Below are 20310 nucleotides of genomic sequence, written 5' to 3'. Positions count from 1 at the left end.
AATGTTATTTTGTTTAACCATGTCATACTAACGAGACAAAGCAACAACTCGGAGAATAATGCGCTATACGAGCAAAACAAATAGAATACAAGGTATTACTTAATAGGAATATTTTTTAGACAGTCACTTGTACACCTGTTATTGTAACGAAAATTCTCATAACACAAAGAAACCCTTTCTTCAATTGAATGGGTCTGCTCCCTGCTCTCCTGCTGTTGTCCCCCAGCCGCATGAAAATCTGTCTTCTTTTCGGTACTCTCTATAAAGCGAAACAAAGCATTTTTTACGTTTTTGAATCTCTCCTTTGTCAATGGCCATCCTATTTCTGCCTTTCAGAAATCCCCTCGAGGCCAATTGTACAGCTGCTGTCATTCTACGGAACATGTATGCCAGTTTGACGAAGAACCGTGCAGGCGTTCCGGAGTTGTGGCAGAACATACATGCATACTCTCGTTCCTCATCCCTCTGTTGGCTCCCTCCTAGTCAGGAAACTGACTTCTGTCACGTTGCCAATTATGCATGCAGTTTGCTCTTTAAAAATCCCTAGTCGCAGTTTTTTGACTAAAAAAAATAAAAAATGTCGCTTCCGACTCGGACGATTCATTTTGCACGTTGAGTGCCTCTGTGCTGGTGCCGGTGGGATTGTTGTATTGAACCGTTTTCTTCACGACGTGTCTGGTTCACCGTAGTTTACCGACTTTCGCCAAATGTACGTTGGTAATTTCTGTATGTTGCGCATGATTTATGCATCTTCGCTGCTCTTCACTTTCAGCTTGATCTCCGCCAAATGTCAGCAAAGGCGCGTAAGTCCTCCGTAAGCATAGTCTATCGGTCTAATTGAGGGTATGTACATTATCAGGTTCGTACGGTGATTTCTGCCATTTAATCGCAGCGTTTTGCGAGGACCAAGTAGGCTCGTGTATAGTCAAGAAATTTGCTACTTTTACTGAAAATCAAACTTCTCGTTTTGATATCTGCTCGTCGGATCACCTTCAGAGCGATTGAAAATCATGCAGGATAAGTTGCCAGCAGCACCCTCGCCGTGTCTCGAAGAATCTCGACTCTATGGATTTTAACAGTCTCTTAGAGCCGAGAGTCGCACATAGAACATACATCAATGCGAACTGGGAGACCATTTGTTTTGGCATTTGTCATTCATCATTTCAATTTGTTTTTTTCTGTCTGATGAAGAACACTCAATTTCATCCAAAATAACTTTTAACAGAAAATAATTCCCCATTTCTTGAATAAACTCCTTACGGTTAGGCTAACGGTTGGTACGGTACGGTAGGCTTCGAGATATGACGCTGGTCTAATAAACCAGTCATCGTATGTTCGAATCTCCACTGGGAGAGGCTGTTAGAGTCAATAGGATCGTAGCAACTCGCCCTGCAATTGTCCTGCACTCTAACAGCTGGCTGCGAAGTCTGTCGTATAAAAACAGAAGGTCAAGTTTCGACAACGGAAGGTAGCACCTAAGCTTTGCTTTGCTCTTATTGTCCATAAGATTGCTGAACGAAGTATTGCTCCACCTTCGGTATTTACGGCGCACTCTCACTTCACACTGGATGCACCGCCCAGTGTGAACTGGGAGTGCGCAGTAAATACTTAAGATAGAGCAATACTTAGTTCAGCAATCTTATGGATAATAATTGACTCTATAAATGCCCCATACATAATATTTTTGAATTTCGCTTCGTTGAAGGGTTGCAGTTAAATAAGCAAAATTGGTGCACTGAGTGCTGGACAGCGCTGCCCACAACCAATTTCCCAAAGTTTTATGCTGATTGATGAATCCTCCTAGCTTTCTTTTTCCTTCCTTTTTTACATACTTTCAAATGCCTGGGCTGCCAGTGCTCTGCAGAGTTCGCTTCGAGGTACGATTTTGGTCTAAGAAACCAGTCGTCGTATGTGACGTCGATAGGCAGGCGGTATTGCTATATAGAGCCAATTGGATTGATCGACGAAAGGTCAAGTCATTGAAGGACGTTTAAGACCAAAGCCTTGCTTTGAGGCCTGCAAAGCGGACTAAAAATAGATGCTTTTATGCTTCGCCTAAATATGACAGGAAAAAGTAATGGAAGATATTGTATAACTTCAATATAAAAGTTATCAGAACGTAATATCAGGAAGTCAGGAAAATTGAATTAACGCTTTGTCTGTTAAATTAATTTTCCTGCCTTCCTAGAGCCAGAGCTTTTTTAACTTTTAATGAATTATTCTACTTCTTTCGCGATTAGATGTGTCTATCTGAGATCTGTTATTACAGAAGTTATTTTATTAAAAAAATTTAAAGCTCACGTTTTACCACAATTTTATTGAGAAACTTACATTGATTGTAACTTGGGGTTTTTGACCCTAAAATTCAAATGGTTGTATCTCAGCGAAAACTTGACGGATTTCTTAATTTTCAGATATTTCATAAAGGTAATTTAATGAGCTAAACGATAAAATTATGAATGGCTACCTGGAGGTGTAGATCTTCTGCAGGGAGGGGCTGTTGTAAAAATAGATCGGAAAAATGGGATTCTTCCATATTAATGAAATTTCTCTAATAACGGAACCCACGAAGAACTTTGCTTTTCCTATAAAAATATTCGTGAATACGAGATCTTCAAAATTATGTGTGGCAGTTAAAGGCATTTTTATCTTTCAAAATCATCTAAAAATTAAAAAATGTGTTCAAATTTCGCTGAGATATAGCAATTTGAATTTTGAGGTTAAATTGGTGTAAGTTTTTTTACAGGCAGAAGGTTAAAAATGCTTCAATTAGGTATTCTTTTAAAACATTACTTTTCATAACATTACCAATTTTTACAGTGAACAGTTTGCAGCATACCACAAACAAACAAGTCGTTTCGTGATAGCGGTGTGTAAAACCTGTTTCGATTTTACGGTACGAAGACTTTACGGAACGAGACGACGCCGATAGTAACGCCAATCACGACGACGATGACGACGACGACCACGACGTCGACATCGACGCCGGGCCTGGCCGTATCTTTGGCAGCAGCTATACAGCAGTTATACACACATACTCGAAAACAAACGCGCGTTCGCAGCAGTACGCCAGGCCAGACTCAGACACAGGTACCGGAAAAAGGAGCAAACTGCGCGAAAAGTGAAGTGAAAATTTCACTTTTGTTTTCAGTTTGTGCATCGCTTTCGATGAACACATGAACTGTTCGGGAACGGATGTCGTCCTCTCGTCTTCCGAGCACTGTGCTGATGGTAATGGTTAAAAGCAATAGTAACTGTTGTGTTTTCTTTCGGTCTTCGAGCTCGTGGTGAAGCAATTGCTGTTTTCTGAAATTACCCGATCATTTTGTTCGACGAGGAACAGAATAAAATTGATTGCAAGTTCAATACAATGAGTGTGTGTGACTACCGCCGGTAGAGTGGTAGTTTTTTTTTTGGGCCGCGCGGTGTAAGATTGCCTCGCGTGGCGAGGTCATTCACAAGGAATATCATTTTTCGATTCTCCTCAGAAATGTGTGTTGAGTGAATGAAGCGGAGTACTCTGGTGCGGGTTGTTTATATTTTTTGGGAGTAGAGAAAGAAAAAGTAGTTGGTTTTAAGAACTAGTGTAACCTTTGTGATTGTTATAAATTTGATAGAAGTTTTTTTTCTCTATGTTTTCTGTAGGATCACGCAATGTACCTAATGCGGCCGTAAAAACGGAGCCCGGCTCGAAGCCATGCCCTTTACGGGCTCCCCTGGTGGTGACTATTGTCGGTCTGCCCTGTCGGGGGAAGTCACTAGCAGCACACAAAATAGCCAGGCATCTCAACTGGCAGGGTGAAAACGCGAAAGGTAAGATGTCATTTAGATTAATTCTATTTATTGGTGAAGGATAAGGAATTCTTTTTCTGACGCTTTGGATATAAAAGGCCTATTTTTGGGTCACTACCTCTACATAAACATGAAGGTAAAATCAATTCTATATCTATATGCGAGCGAGCGACTCGAAAATGAACGTGCAGCACGCAATTTGGAGTGAAAATTTTGCCACCTACTTGCGGTTCAGGGATTCGGTACCGTTGACTGTGACCGATACACTTCCAACAGAGCCGGTTGTAAAAAGTGAAAACCAGACTCTCAACTAATTGATCAATGACACTGTTCAAGGTCAAGTAAGCGACTTCAAGCGTCTGCTTTAGGGGTATTGTTTCGGTGCCGATCAAGCAATTATCAGACGCGTTCATTCCGAAGTGCAGTCTGCCCTTAGCATTTGCTTCATTTTGATTTTGAAATGTAAACGAACAATTAACAAAAAAATAAACTTTTTTCTAATAAATCACTTTCCCAAGAAACCTTTTTTGTTTGTATAGCAGCTTATCAAGCGCTTGATCCATTGGTTTTAGCTATACAATAGTTGGTTAAACAAAAATGTTTGTTGGGTTATTTTTCCATTACCAGAGCGACTCCTTTTAAAAGAGTAATCTGTGCAATGTGGTGGGTAAGAACATAACATGTTGTGAAAGCGAATAGATAATTCACAGTACTAAGTATTGAACGTAATTAGTAATTATTTACCATTTATACTTATCGAAATAACATATTTTTTAAAAACACTATCTAAATGTAAATTTCCGCAATACAGAAATTCGCCACCTTTTTGCAACAATATTAACTAGAAGTGCAATTTTATGATAAAAATGATATTCGATAATATTTGCTTACCGATAAGGTTTTGGTTATTTCGGTTGTTCCATGGCAAGTGACGAAGGCATAATGTACAATCCTACGTTGGGCAGCCTCAATTTTATTAATTCTGTTTCGTTGGTCATTGTCCGTTCACTTACCAACGGGACCGGTGATATTCTGGTGAAATAAATAACATGACTGCTGCAATGAGCAGGTGGCTGCAGCTTGATTGAACCACTAGACTACGTTTTTGGTTGTATTTACACATACGTTCGATAAGGGCTACTGATTGTTAATCTATTTGACAAGAACAACAATAGCCCTGTGTCTACATCTTCGCACGACTATACTGGTCATTGTTTGCTGGATGTGAAGGTCAACGCAGTCTTAATGCGGCTTTATGCCGCAACATACCCCCCTCCAAAACCAAAGGTTTTCCACTGTGATGTACAAAACGAGTATCATAGGGCACGGGAAAGTATTCCCATCACGCTACTAAATTCGGCATACATTACCTTTTTTTGCTGCGTTTCCCAAATAAAAACTTTGCCGCTATATAACAATACTGAAACGAATGTAGCACTCATTAGCTCTAATGTGTTATAACTATTTTCATAAAAATGTAAGTAATTTGCTAAATTTTATTCAATAAACATCAAAAACACTGTTTGTCCACTGGCACGTAATCAGGCTGAAAAAACCAGCAGCAATTGTTTACGCGTATCCGCTCTTGATGATGGTTTGGAAAACACACAATTATGATCACGTTTACTTATTCTAGTAACTAAACAGCTGTGAATATGGTATCACAGAACAATTCTACTTCTTTTCATCACGGAAGAACACAAAAATTCCCTTCTGATATGAAAATATAAATCAATTTTCATTCACTAGCACTTGCAGCATTTTATTTTTAATTTCAGCATATGGTGCTCTATTTACACTAGTACCAATGTGTGAGGCAGTTACTCCTGAAAGTATTCTATCGTGTTGACATAGCTAGTATTTGAGTGACAATCACTTGCTTCTGGTGCTAGTGTATATGTACGATTCAATGATACACTAGCGCAAGCAGCAAGCTGTTGTCACTGCAAAACTAGTTATCTTCAAAGAGCCGGTTATAAGCTATACCAACACGTTATCAATCGATCTCTCTTTTGATCTGTTTTTAAAAAGCATTTAATCCCTGTGCTGGCTATTTCGGCTGGTCGGATTTAAAAAACACAGACACCACTATAGAAAATGGGCTCAATTTAGCCGCAGTGACTTCATCATTTCTCGCGACTATAACTCAAATTCAGTAGCGTTTCATTAAGACCAAAATACACGCCGATATTCAGTAAATATTATTCTATCAACTGGTATAAAAATCTTGTCTCGAATAAATATAGTTTAAGCGTAATTCCTGAATATTGTTCAGGCTACCGCTTAATGGGCTGGAAATACCCTCCCGTACTCTACTAGGTTTTAGCAGGAAGACAAAAATTTTAAATTGGCACGGAGTTGCCGGAAAATCGTAACTGACCCGTGTGTCCTTTCAAAATGGCGCTGAGAGAAATATCGTAACTGAACCTGGTGTCCTAACAACTTGGTGCTGAATAGCTGAATTGTCAAAAACGAACTGGCGCTGAGAGGCCGTATGAGCATAACTAGACCTGGTGTGGTCACAATTTGGCGCTGAGTGGCCGAATATTATAACTGGACTTGGCGTCTTCACAAGTTGGTGCTTAGTGGCCGGATTATCACACACGGATTGAATCTAGTATGAATTGTCAGCAGGTTAGCTGGATTCTACTTCTTCTGGCGAACGACGCGAACGGCGATTGCCTGCGGGTTACAACGACACAGCCAAACCTGACTGCGTAGTTCGAAGTTTGCGTTTCCAGACGAATTTTCTAACCGCAAACTGAGCACATGCTGGAATGAATGTATTGTCGGATATTGCAAGCTTCCATGCTGTACAACCCTCTTACTACTACGCTGAATTTAAGAGGTGAGGATTTAGGAGCTGAATGTATCTTGCTAAGCGACTGTGATTCGCCCACACCGGCTTGGCTCCGCTTGGCGATTTGTTACTATGCGGATACGAAGTCACCCACATCGGCATTACTGAAGCATCGTGAATTTCATCCAATTTCGCTATGGAAATGCCGTTGCCATCAGCGATGCCACAATGCCAGATATTTCAAAAATTTGGGAACTTATCATTTTCTCCGGAGTATTTTGTTTTCTCAGTCTAATCTTTTGCATAACAAAAATAGTTGATGTACTAATGTATGTAATAGTACTTTAAATTTTAGTTGGAGAAGAATAAATGCTTTATGCGAAAAATGTAGATTCAGGCAAACTAAAAATTCTTTATATTAGGCCAAAAATATAGACTTAGCGAAGGAAATAATTGGTGGGTCCCAAATAGTGGTATCTCTGGTTGCCATACTTACACTAGTACAATCTGTACATCGGCAGCAAAAGACTTTGTAACAGTTCAAGATTCTATACACATCATTCACGTATAAAGAAAAAGAAACGGACCGAGATGGCTGCCTTGTGAAACAGTTTGTTTTGATTTTTGAGAAGTGATGTTAATTGTGTAATCGTACTGAGTTTTTTATGCATCAGGGTAGATTCAAACGCTTTAGTTCTAATTTCTTGGGGTTTAAACAGTTTAAATTGTTTGTTCCATATTTAACCTCTCTAAGTTCTTCATCATTTTTAGCAATTGCCTTGTTTTTTTCAATTTTTTTCTCCATTTTTTGAGAATTTTCCCCTAAAAATTTCCTATATTCATAATTCCTACAGATCGTGACCATATGTCTCATGATCCCGGAGTTATTCCGGTGTCCCAGTGATTTTGGTGTGTAACACTCATGAAATCAATTCACCTTATCATAAAATTCATGCGTACCGTTTGCACAGTTCTAGTCCCTCGTTATTACCATGCTCGTCGTTTTGCCGGTGCTACTCACCATCAACCCTACTTATTTACTTAGGTGGCTTGCCGTTCTAAGACAAAGCCTGAACAAAGTTTCTCCATGTAACTCGGTTGAATCTCGAGCATTGTCCATGTTTTATGCCCGTAGAGAACAACCGGTCTAATAAGCGTCTTGTACAGGGTACACTTTGTACGGGGACTTAGTCTGCTGGACCGCAATTGCTTGTGAAGCCCATAGTAAGCACGACTTCCGCTGATAATACGCCTCCGAATCTCACGGCTGGTATCCGCCGTTACCAGTGAACCAAGGTAGACATATTCATCGACTACCCCAAACTCATCGCCGTCGATCAATATTCTACTGCCCAAGCGGTGTCGTTCGGCCTCGGTTCCGCTGGCCACCATGTACTTTGTTTTAGACGTATTTACCTTTAACCCAATCTTTTTCGCTTCGCGATTTAGTCTGGTGTACTGTTCAGCCACCGCCACAGATGTTCTGCCGATAATATCCATGTCATCGGCAAAGCAGACAGACAGACAGCAGCAGACAATCTGTTCTCGTCCATGTTTTTACCTTTGTTATACTATATAACAAAGGTTTTCATAGCTCTTTCCGGTCGATGGTATCATATGCGGCTTTGAAGTCAACGAACAAATGATGCGCGGGAACTTTGTACTCACGGCCCTTTTGGACGATTTGCCGCAGTGTAAATATTTGATCCGTTGTAGACAGACCTTCGACGAAGCCGGCTTGATAAGTTCCCACAAATCTGTTCGCAATTGGTAAATGATTTGGGACAGCACTTTATAGGCGGTATTGAGAACGGTGATCGCTCGATAGTTCTCACAGTCCAACTTGTCGCCCTTTTTATAGATCGGGCATATAACTCCATCTTTCCACTCCTCTGGTAGCTGTTCCGTATCCCAAATTCTAACAATTAGTCGGTGTATACAAACGGCCAGCTTTTCTGGTCCCATTTTGCCGCCCGATGCCATCTTTTCCAGCAGACTTGTTGTTCTTTAGCTGCATGATGGCCTCCTTAACTTCGTCTATCGTTGGGGCTGGCACCTCTTCCCCGTTTTTTGCACCGTCGAAATCGCTTTCCCCGCCGTTATGGGTCTCCGGCTGGGCGCCATTCAGGTGTTCGTCGAAGTGCTGCTTCCATCTATCGGTCACCTCACGATCGTCCGTCAGAATATCCCGACACATTTCGACTCGCGACACAAAGCCTTTGCGGGATCCGTTCAGTTTCTGGTAGAACTTTCGCGTTTCCTGAGAACGATGCAGCCGCTCCAACTCTGCATATTCCTGCTCTTCCAGGTAGCCCTTTTTCTCCCGAAAGATTTGGTTTCGCTGCATCTTCTTTTGTTTGTGCCTTTCCACGTTCTGACATCCTCGTCCTCTTCCGGCAGCGCAGCTTCGAGTGAATGCGAGCAGTTTGCGGCAACGTCTGGATACTTCAGCTGCGCAAGATCTAACCGAGACTGGCGTCGGTACCGAATGTTGTTCACAGCGGAGAGTCTTGGACGCATCTTAACCATCAATGTTAGTTAGTCAACGTTAGTGCTTCGATAGGATCTGACGTCGATAATGTCTGAGAAGTGCCGAGTGTCGATCAAAACGTGGTCGATATGTGATTCTGTCTGATTTGGTGACCTCCAGGTGTACTTGTGATGGATTCTGTTCGGTCGGAAATCAAAATTGGTGGACTGTATTTGGGGCATACTGAGTGTCGGAAACTTAGCGGCTGAACGTGTAAAAACTTGTTCGTAGGTTTAACAAAAACTTTATTGTCTTAATTCGTAACACTTTGAATGAAAGCTGAAACTGAACTGAATGGAATGGTGGTCGTCCTTTTATACATGTCGATTTTCGTTCATCCTTTTCCTGTTCGTCTTTGTCTGGAGTAGGGCGCGCATGCGCAATTGGATGTACGTGCGTGAGAATGTGTGTAATACATAAGTACACAATGAAATACGTCGTGCGCTGTAGCCGTATTGTGCGTGATGGAATATTCCATTCATCGTCCTTCGTTGGTCCTTTTGGATGTCGAAATTTTCCATAACTTGTCGAAACACGTCCGTTTGCGTTGTTCTGTTGGATTTGGAAATTTTCCATAGCGTTCGCGTTTTGGCTAATGCGATGTCGTTTTGTGCGAAGCAAATAAATTTTTTAAGCTTGCGGGGAACGCAACAGATTCTGTGCTGGAAAAAGGTACTACGTACGGCCAGGTTCTTGGAGGTGGCAAAGTCGATAAGTCTTGGGCCCATTTCATTGGCCCGCTGGTGTGCACTGAACCTTCCAATCGCCGGCTTGTATTCCTCCTCCTGGCCGACCTGAGCATTGAAATCCCCGATGACGATCTTGATATCATGTTTTGGGCAGCGGTCGTATTCACTCGGTACTTCTGAGGTGAGGGCTGTGCACGTTGATGATGTTTATATTGAAGAATCGGCCCTTGATTCTCAACCTGCACATTCGAAGATTGATTGGCCACCACCCAATCGTCCGTTTCCGCATCTCGCCCATTACTATGAAAGCTGTGCCCAGCTCGTGTGTGTTGCCGCAGCTCTGGTAGATGGTATGTCCATCTCTGAACGTACGTACCATCAACCCTACTAGGACAGTCGTTACTAACCAGTTGTGGCAACCGATAAACGTCTAATTTTAGTTTTAAATAAGTTGTTGCAACCAGAAGTGCCTAAATTGCGCTACTTGGGAAACCACTTCCACCCAGTGGCAGTGCAGTGCTGCGGTAGCGCATCTCTTCAATGATCGAACTTTTTCTTTCCCGTTCCACTTCCAGGGATGAAACTTCTACTCGGCTGAATATTAGTGATTGGAGTTGGAGAAGAAACGAACATCATCAGAATGCGACCAATTTGATTTATTGTTCATTGGTCTGGCGATCTCTAGAGAGTTTTTTGTTAATATATCTCCATAGAAAGAAAGATGCTTCTGACTACCAACACTTACTCTACTCTCATGAAGCTGCGAAGTAATCGTATCGTTGTCGGTTCGCTATGGCCAAACGCTGTCGTGGACTATTACCAAAACAAGGAATGCAGATGGGAAGAATGAATTGCTTGGTATCATCAGCATAAGGAAATGTGATAATCAGAAAAAAAAACTTGCACCGCTAAATAGTGGTATTGAATGAAAGTGAAAATCATTGTTTTAGGACCACTGAGACTACACTTTTGGTGCGTTGTTGTGGTAGTTTTACTGTTTCATGGGAAGATCCTCTTCAGACAGTAACACTAAATCTTTAGAAGGAGATGACAAAACATTACTTCGGATAGATAGATGTACTTCTTGATATTCCTCACATAGTTGTCGTGGTTGATTAATCACGCAAATGCTGAAAGTATACATTGCCACAGTTTATCTTTCCCAGAGTTGTTGAAAATAGTAAGCAAGAGTCCATCACCTTGAGATCAGCGGCTGTTCTGCTGATTCCTAAGAACTAAAAGTGCGTCCCAATAAGTATTGTGAGCTCATTATATAGTTTGGCCAGATATTTTGTCCTGTTACTGAACAACAAATTTTTTCTTTCAAACCACATACGTTTTGATAATATGGCAATATTATCAAATATGAATTATTATCAAATATCAAATATGATATTATCAATATGATAATGGCAGTCTACGTTGGTTCCATAGTTAAATATCGTTAATCTCTGATAAATACAAGCCATATTTCCAGGGTACGTCTGAGCTGGGGCAGAGCAATTCAGAGCTTCCTCGTGTTTCAGGTGCCCAGAATTACAAAGCATCTACAGCGAGACCACCACAGTTTACAACGCTGGAAATTCGAACGGGATCAGGCAATGGACAACTGATAAATTGTATGTCATTGTCTGGTCATTTGGTCATCGGTCCGAGACCATTAAGTAAGCGTTTAGTATGTACAATAGCACGACAGCCTATCTCGCGTTCTGAAGATGAATAAAGTTGATTCGGACAGTGAGGCCTAGAGGTTGAGAATCGGCATCATTGATCATAGGCGGTATACAGAAACGGAACGGAAGCTGATCAGTCAAATGAATGCAGCTATGGAGATTCCGTTCTCCGCTTCCGTAATTTAAACATTACTGCTGCGGCTAAGAATTTTTTCTTAAATTTTTTACCGCTGATGTCGAAATCAAAACTCATCATGGAACGGGTGAAACAATAACCAATTATCCGAAAGAGAAACAAAATAGATTAATTAATACTTTGTACAATTTAATATTATCATGCTCGCCTCATGTGGGAAGCAATTTATATTCGTTATTAGCAGTCCGATATCAAGTTCAAGTTCAAATTTTTTGCGAACCGAATAGCTAGACTGCTGGGTAAGCAAAAAATCGTCAATCTACAAGCACCGAGCCTAATCGCCTGAATCGTCTGACTCTGCGTTTTATAGAACCGAAAAAACAAGCAACAAACATCTAAGTATGTAAACAATGTCATGATTTGAATTTGTTGTTGATTCATCAATTGTTGTTTATTCAACTTTTCATCTTATAATATATAAGATACAAGACAGTTATGCTGATGAAATTGTAATGGTCATTGTGAAATCATTACGGCTAGGTATTATCTCGTTTGTAGTTCCACCTTATCAACTTTCGCACGAGACCGTATTGATTATACTCATGACAGTAATTATCCATTTGAGTTAGATAAGATATAATAAATTATAACTCCATGTTATTCAAATTGGCCAAAGGTTTGCCTCAACTCATTTTTTAGGTCAGAAAATTCTTGTTGTACTACAACAATATTAAAAAATCTCAGTTTATTGTTCTTAATGGTAATTTTTCCCTTTTTCTTACAGTGTTCAATGTAGAAGGGGAAGCAACACCTGAAAATCTCGTGGAAATTTCTTTGTTTTTCAAAGAGGGCAACAATGTGGCGGTAAATATAATTGATTTCACTAAGCAGCGGGTGGTTTACTAATTGGTTTCATTTCTCTAACAGATCGTCGATGGCATGCACCTTACTCGCCGATCTCGCCAACAGGTGATTTCTTTTTGCTCGGAAAAGGTTTTTCATCATCTACTGATAGAGTTTAGTTGCAACGAGCAAAGTTTAAAGGAGAATATAGAGGATACAGTATGCTTCTACCATAAGTTGGACCAGAACATTGACTGGGAACGGCGGTTGAAGGACAGCATTGCTCTATACACAAGTCAATTCGAACCGTGCTCGGCAGTTGAGGGGTCTCTTATCACTATAAACAACTCCGAGGATCCGCAGCATCATTCAGTTACAGCCCGCGGTGTCCATGGAGCTATACCTACGTCAATCCTTGGCTCATTGGCCAGTCCAGTAATACGGCATCGTACTTTCTACTTCAGCCGAGTGAGTCAGAATGCGTTTGTTTTCTTTCCCTGTATTTGGTAACTATAATATTATTTATTACAGCACGGTGAATCCGAATATAATGTTTTGGGACGAATTGGAGGAGATGCTGAATTGTCACCCCGTGGTATCAAATATTCTGAAAGACTAGCCAAGTGTTTGGGAGGGCCTGGTTCAGCTCAAGATTGCCCCAAACCAAAGTTGGTATGTATTCTTACTCTTTTTGACTTGTGGTAAGACAATTTTGTTTACCGTTTCTTTCATTAAGATTTGGACTTCTGAACTGCGTCGTACAATTCAAACGGTACAAAACATACCTGGTCCGAGGGCTGCGCTCAAAGATTTGAACGAAATCAACGCGGGAATTTGCGAGGGTCTCACGTACGAGGAAATTCAGGAACGCTTCCCGCAGGAATTCGCGTGGCGTGATCAGGATAAGTTCAAGTACCGCTACCCGCACGGCGAATCCTACTTGGATCTCTTGCAACGTGTTGACAGTGTGGTGCAGGCGCTGCTGATCAATACGGATGTCCTAGTCGTATCCCACCAGGCAGTGCTGCGCTGCATTATGGCATACTTCAAAGGAACGAAACCTGGTAAGTCTTCTGGGCTTTTTGTTTATTGCGAAATATTACTTACCGATTCGTTTGTTTTAGATGACGTTCCGTACATAAATGTTCCATTGCATACGTTGTTGATCGTACGTTCTTATGGGTACGAGTTTGAAGTAGAGACAGTTCCACTCAAGGTGGAGTGTGTTGACACGTATCGCATTCAGCCGAAGGTATGTTCCTTAAGATTTATCAGTTCATCACAAGATTACATTTGTCACACAATCACACATTTGAAGAGCTTATGATTGTCACACCGGTTCATTCATGTAAAATGAAACATTCGTTTGCAAAAAAATTTCATCTCGTTGGATTAAATTTGATGCTTTCTTTGAATAAAAAAATGACGTATTAACTGAAGTTTTAGCCATCACTAGTGTTTGCTTTTGCCATTTTTCTAGCAGCAAACCAATTTTGCTTTAAAAATAGACTTTGTCTTCCAAGGTCATAATTTAATTACTTGCACAAAAAAGACGACACTAACTAACCAGTTGTCGTATGTTCGAATCTCGGCTAAGAGAGGCTGTTAGAGTCAAGAGGATCGTAGCACTAGTCCCGCAATTGTCCTGTAAATTAACAGTTAGCTGCGAGGTCTGTCGTATATAAAACAGAAGATCAAGTTTCGATAACGGAATGTAGTACCTAGGCTTTGCTTTGACCAGGCATTATCCTGTTGGAAAACCACAAACGCATGCCAAGTTGCATTCTAGGTAAAATTTGTGCCACGAAACCTGACTCTGAGAGTCAAGAATTCAGAAGCTACTAAGTCCAGCTGTAACTCTGCTGGAAGTGTAAAAACATCCCTGTTGCGAACGGAGCGTTTCCGAGCTTCGTACCTGCACTGTACCATGTGAAGCACAGGCGCAGATAATAATTGTTATCCCTAACTCAACTTGTCTTACTCCTATTTTGTGGAATACGCCCGGTGTGTTCTAACCAGTATTATTGGTTTCGCTTACAGTTTCCTACCGGAACTATCAACTGCTGTTCATAATCTCCGCTATTCAAATAGTTAGAGTTGCACGGATAAATCTTCAGGATAAACGGGCAGCAAATTTGTATGTATGCAAACAAAAAAGCTATGATTCCGAGCATATTTCCGTTAGCATCTGTGAAAACGTGTAGTTCTAACATTCGGCATGGTCTCAGAGCTGCATTTCCGAAGTAGCATCTGGGTACTTACACCATGAGGAGGGAGTGAACTTGTCCACCGCTCCCAACCTTCAAACACGCCGTCAGATATCTCTTCATCCCACGTTATCTCAGTACGCCATATATCCAGGATCAGCATTCGTCCATTTACGAGAAATGGTTTTAGTAGCCTTAGCGGGTCGAAAAGTCTCATGATGCAACGCAAAGTCGTTTGTCCGCCGAACGTCCAGGCAATTGTCGGTGATGTACGGAACCAGGCCCTTTTGCCAATTTTTAGAACACATGAAACAATTCTCGCACGGATCCCACAGCATTCCACGTACCCGCTCTCGATCCTCTCATTGGGCACTAGCGAAGAGACACAGTGATTGGCTGGGAGTTTCTCTTAAACTACGCAGAACTTCAACACTATTACTGATCCAGTTGCGCATGTTGGGCTGCGTCTTGAGATGCCTAATTGCTGCTGCATCTTTGGGAAACTTTCCTGCGAATTCATCAGCGTTGCGTTGTGTCACAGTCACGTGTTGCGCTCTTGTTATGACAAAAAGCAAAGCTGCGCCTCTGAAATACCAATCCATTTCACGGTTGGAATTCTAAGGTTAATGCAGAGTGTGTGTGTGAAAGTCATACGCTGAAGATCAACCAGAAATTTCAGTGATGTGTTTTTGGCGCGTTGTGCAAAGCGAGTACCATCCCGACTACACGCGTTTGTTATTGAACAAGCGAGATAAATCAGCAGGAGAGCTTCTGAGTGATGAAAGGTCGCGTCCACTGTACTAGTTAACACCTTGCGTGGACAAGCATTGCGTCATTAGAATGGAAGGTAGGACAGCGAATGCAGAGTAGACATCCTTTGATACTCGATTTCCGATTATTCTGTTAAAAGATCATCTGATAGTACAACGCCTAGTAACGGTAGTAAATGAGTTATTTACTTACTTATTAATCCGTGTTCGCCGGTCCAGCAGAACAAAGATATGAAATCCGAGATTTTCACTGCCGATGGTTACAATGAGCCTCGAGGTCTACCTTTTCTTCGTTGTCCTGACGGATTCCAGTCCACTGCTTCTCTGTAAATGAGTTGCACCAACGTTCCTATATGCCCTGTTTGCGTGCAACGGTACACGACAGAGTTACAAGAAACTGCCAGAGATACAAACAGACATCGCGCATAGTACCACATAGTACAAAGCAACGACTAACGCCGCACGTGAATCCGTTCAGCTACGCCGGAGTAGATTACCTGGGTCGACTGAAAGTATCCGCGGGACGTCGGCGAGAGAACTTAGCTAATGGCACGGGCTGAGAACTTGCCACGACTTGACAATTCAATCGACTTAAATGTGGCAGTAGATGTCAGAACATTTTTAATTGCAGAAGCTTATAGAATTGCATCGTTGTAGAGCTCCTATCTAGCGGAACTGAGAAAACGATGCATAAGAGCTTAAATAGAATAGATGTCGTAGTGATGGCGTGAGAAAAAGAAAACTCGCAAAGCTTATGCAAAGACTCTTTTTGGTTCTGCACATATCTGCTAGCGTAGGTTTTATAGGAACGTTGGCACTTTCGGCGAGACAAGCCGGCTCTACATAATATAGTCAAAATTGACGATCGACCTAATACGATAACAATAAGAATTCTAACGGCAAATACTGTCCAAATGACAATGAAATCCTGGAGTATCTAAATAATAGTCATTTTTCGGGCTGTGTTGAACCTGAAGCTCGAAACGATCCTTGGATCGCTTAGGTGGCATAAACCCCTTGAGTTTCGCTTGAAGACTTATCACATTTGGAACGATTGAGTGGTCCTTGAACAGCTTCTGCTCTCTATGCGAATCTCCTAGAACAGATGGAATATATCATATTATGTTGTAGAAAAGATTCTATTCTCTACTTTAAATAATTTGAGAAGAATGTAACAGACAAAAATGGTCACCAAAATTAATTTTAAGTCGGATATTTTTGAAACTCAGGGAATAAACACATATTAGCTATGTTTTTGCAAAGTTGGTTTTCAAACCTCCTCTCCTAAGCTAAATTCCCGCACCTTGAACTTAATGCCAACCATCAAATCCTATGCAACACTTGCGCCATCTTTCTTACAGGCTTTCATGCACTTTTTTTTTAAATCCTGGTCGTTTTTGAAAACCTTCCCTATTTTCCGGAGCTTGCCCTTCATAATCACCAGAGTTTTTCTATTGATGGGCGAAGCTCTGGCAAGTTTGGTGCATTTGCTTCTTTCGGCACAAAAACAACATCGCTGGCTTCGTTCCATTCCATCACCCACGATTTCGTGTAATGGCACGATGCCAGATCCGGCCCAAACAAAATGCCAGCTTTGTGGGACCGGAGAAAGGGCAGCAGGCGCTTCTGGTGGCCTTCTTCTTTACCTATTTAGTCGTTGATGGTGCCGGTCGTCATGTACGGCTTGCTAAATTTGCTGCACCCACAGATCGCCTACCACACCAATTACTTCTTGGCAAATTTGTCGACTTTTTCCGGAACATTCGGGCCGAGGGTCTGCTAGCGTCCGCTTTAATGTACATCTCGTTGTCCATTCCGATGCATTTCTGCTGCACTAACCACTCGCAGTACAGCTTCATGGCACGGGATTTGGCCACCTTATTATGTTTATCGCTTCGATTTGGCGCTTTTCTTACCTTGACATGCAGTCCGGCCCGCTTCATTGTTTGCTGGACGAATTGAGCTTCTTGGCCCCGTCCCGAATTGAAAGGTTTGGATTGTGCTTGAAGTAATACCACAGAGAACAGACTGACGAGAAGTGTGTAAAAGGTTTTTTTTGTAATCAACGAGTAATCCTTTGATGGAACACCCCTCGAGCTGTAAGTGGCAAACCAAAACTTGATGTCGCTGCCATCGCTGCTATGTAACTCCAGCACAAAGTAACATTGGTAAAGGTGCATGCATATTTTTTATGCGTTTAGCAAACTATTTCTGGAGGGCGCCAGATTTTACACACAAAAAATCGATTACTTTCTTCGAACCTGTTAATCTGTTCTTTGTGGTAATACCTTACCTTCCTTGCCTTGACGGGGTCTCGGTCATCTTCGCTTTTCTTCCGCTGCCAACTCGCTGTTGGATCGTCTGGATCTCCTTGAACCACACCTTACCACTTACCACACTGGACAAGGTCAGGTGATCGATTCCCAACTGTTTCGTGATCCATCTGTGGGACTGGCCTGGATTTTCCACGACCGCATCCATAATTTTTTGTCGAAACACAGATTGCTTAGAAGCAAGGGACTGGCAACCATATCCCTACTGTATGTGTTTGACAGGTTTGACAGAAGCCAACATCCACTGCCAGTACGGGGATTATTTGCAATAATCTGGCGAAGATTTGAAAATAATACCTATCTGCCAGCATACCGGCTTTACAGAGTGAAACGAGCAGAACGTATAGCGGTGTCATGCTGTTTTATTTACGCAAATGGTTAGATATTGACTGCAAAAACATGGCTGCCTAGCAGGACCTTGCTTAGAAGCTATCTCGATAATCACTTGAGAGATTGTGACAAAATTTTGCATATGTAAACATTACACTCTAAACTAGTTTCACCCAAAATTTTATCAATTTTTCAATGAAAAGTTATACATAAAAGAGGGTGTTGCATTTTTTCGAGCACAATCTTCAGTATTGGTAATTGGTACATCCTAACTCAATGTCGTAAAATAACTATCAAGTTAGTACCTATCGATTTGAACACTGACTGTAAATTGGTTTTAATTACTTTATTTTTTTTTCAAAACGCAAATTTTATCAAAAATTTTTAAATGAAGGAAAGAAGCTTTGGTGGAGGGCGGGGTTATCTATTATTATGAACCATTACATTCGAATAAACCCATCACTGGGAAATGGCTTCGAATTCAATTAATGCGATTGAGCCGCGTACTGCGCGAAAAAGGCCACAATAAGGCACGGAAAAGTAATTCTACAGCATAATATCGTTCGGCCTCACCTCGTCTTGCCAAACTTGTTAAAAGCTACTCGGAAACACTCAAATTGGTAGTATTATCCCACCCACTAGATTTCCCAGATTATTACTTGTTCCATTTGATGCCACATGGTCTGGTTTATCAGCAGTTCCTGTCATATGAGGTTATCGAAAAATGGCATGACTCGTGGATAGTTTCAAAAAACGAAAATTTTTGCCATTCCAGTACTTCAGCTCAGTCAGAAATATGGTAAAAAGTTATACCTAGAGATGAGTTTAATTTTACTATTTATTTATTATCTTGCCATGACAATGGCAAATGGCGGTTTATTTAGCTATTAGTTGCCGAGTTTCCACGCATAATGAGTGAAAAAGCGTAAAAGTTCAATTAGAGTTTTTCAGAAAAGACATCACCTTCATTTATTTTGTTCCGTAGCTCTTCAAAGAAGCTTCAAATACTCATACCAAAACAAACATTCACTAATACCAGGAAAACTGATCAATGAAGTTTCAGCATGTTAATACGTGTCGTTTTTTCTCACACACAGAACTGCTCGACCACTCGTACCGCTGCGGATGCTTTGACTACAGTTCCGGCGCATTTCGATGCACCTCTTACACAGCAAATGTCCACCACGATTAGCTAATTTGGTTTCAGTCATTAAAGAAGACAACATAGAACGCGAACACAATGACCATCCAATTTATTGCATGCAGTAAACCACAGTAGTTGCTAAGATAATCTCCGGTTCTTCCAAAATATTCGTACAAATAATTCGCCATCTGATTTGCTGTGAGAGCATTTCCGGTTAACCAGACATAGAGAGTTGCGTGTAGAAAAGCAAAAACTATTGGTAGAAGCTTCTTATAAGATGCGGTCCGAACTTGGGAATGAGCCTGAAAAACTGCTTACTAATTACTACTTACTACTTACTTTTCTTTCCTTTCAATTCAAATATCTTTTGACAGACAATGCAAGATAGCTAGTAACTAACTAAGCAGGATAGGATTTCTCGATACAGCGTAAACGACATGGCATAGTGATAGGTACGTCAGAGCATTCGGAGAAATTCATAAGAAAAAAAACTAAGCGTAAAGATGCATTTTAATATATATACAACTACATAAAATACATACGTTTATAATGTGTAGGAGATAGTTAACCCGCAGAACCGATTAATTATATAGTTGACGTAAAATATCCTCTGAGCTATAGTACACAGACCCACTAAAGCTGAATCTACTTTGTAGCATGTGTTAGGTTTGCATATTTTATAAGTTTTATAATGTTGGTTTATTAGTCATTGACAAAATGCAAATGCAATTTCGGAAAACATAAATTTCATTAAATAGAGGGCGAATAAGCCAATCAACAGACTGCAGCCGAGCATGCGATGTTGACTTAAACCATTCGAACAGTTCCGAAATCCTCTCTCTTCGCCATCACTATATTTGGCGTTTTCCTGGTTCAACAAACTGCAACGACTTCAACGAAATGCTGTCGGTTTTTTTGTTGTCTCCTATTCCATCGTTCGATTTTCGCCCAAACATGCATTTCCCCTGGGTTGGTTGGCTAATTTGGGACTATCGATGCATCTCCAACGTTTGAATGGCATGCGTGTGAACGAAATCGGTGCACTATTTATAAACGCCCAATG

At 41.1% G+C, this 20310-nt stretch overlaps 1 protein-coding gene across 2 annotated transcripts in view; it reads left to right on the top strand.

Annotated features, from left to right (window-relative positions):
* Positions 1–20031, top strand: part of LOC128744281 (6-phosphofructo-2-kinase/fructose-2,6-bisphosphatase 1-like) — a 173852-nt gene extending 153821 nt beyond the window's left edge. The window contains exons 1-8 of one of the 2 annotated variants that reach the window (XM_053841139.1): positions 3103–3231; positions 3646–3813; positions 12405–12484; positions 12548–12931; positions 12995–13135; positions 13200–13527; positions 13588–13715; positions 19201–20031. In XM_053841139.1, coding sequence (XP_053697114.1) covers positions 3177–3231; positions 3646–3813; positions 12405–12484; positions 12548–12931; positions 12995–13135; positions 13200–13527; positions 13588–13715; positions 19201–19299 — 1383 coding nt within the window. In that variant the 5' untranslated portion in view covers positions 3103–3176 and the 3' untranslated portion in view covers positions 19300–20031. Of the gene's footprint in view, positions 1–3102; positions 3232–3645; positions 3814–12404; positions 12485–12547; positions 12932–12994; positions 13136–13199; positions 13528–13587; positions 13716–19200 lie in introns of those variants that run through there. The other variant, XM_053841138.1, reaches the window with a different exon arrangement.
* Positions 20032–20310: the final 279 nt, after the last annotated feature.

Source organism: Sabethes cyaneus, chromosome 3 (assembly GCF_943734655.1).
Source record: "Sabethes cyaneus chromosome 3, idSabCyanKW18_F2, whole genome shotgun sequence".
Taxonomy (NCBI): Eukaryota; Metazoa; Arthropoda; class Insecta; order Diptera; family Culicidae; genus Sabethes; species Sabethes cyaneus.
Note: the sequence above shows the minus strand (reverse complement) of the source record. Positions and strands in the feature narration are given on the sequence as shown.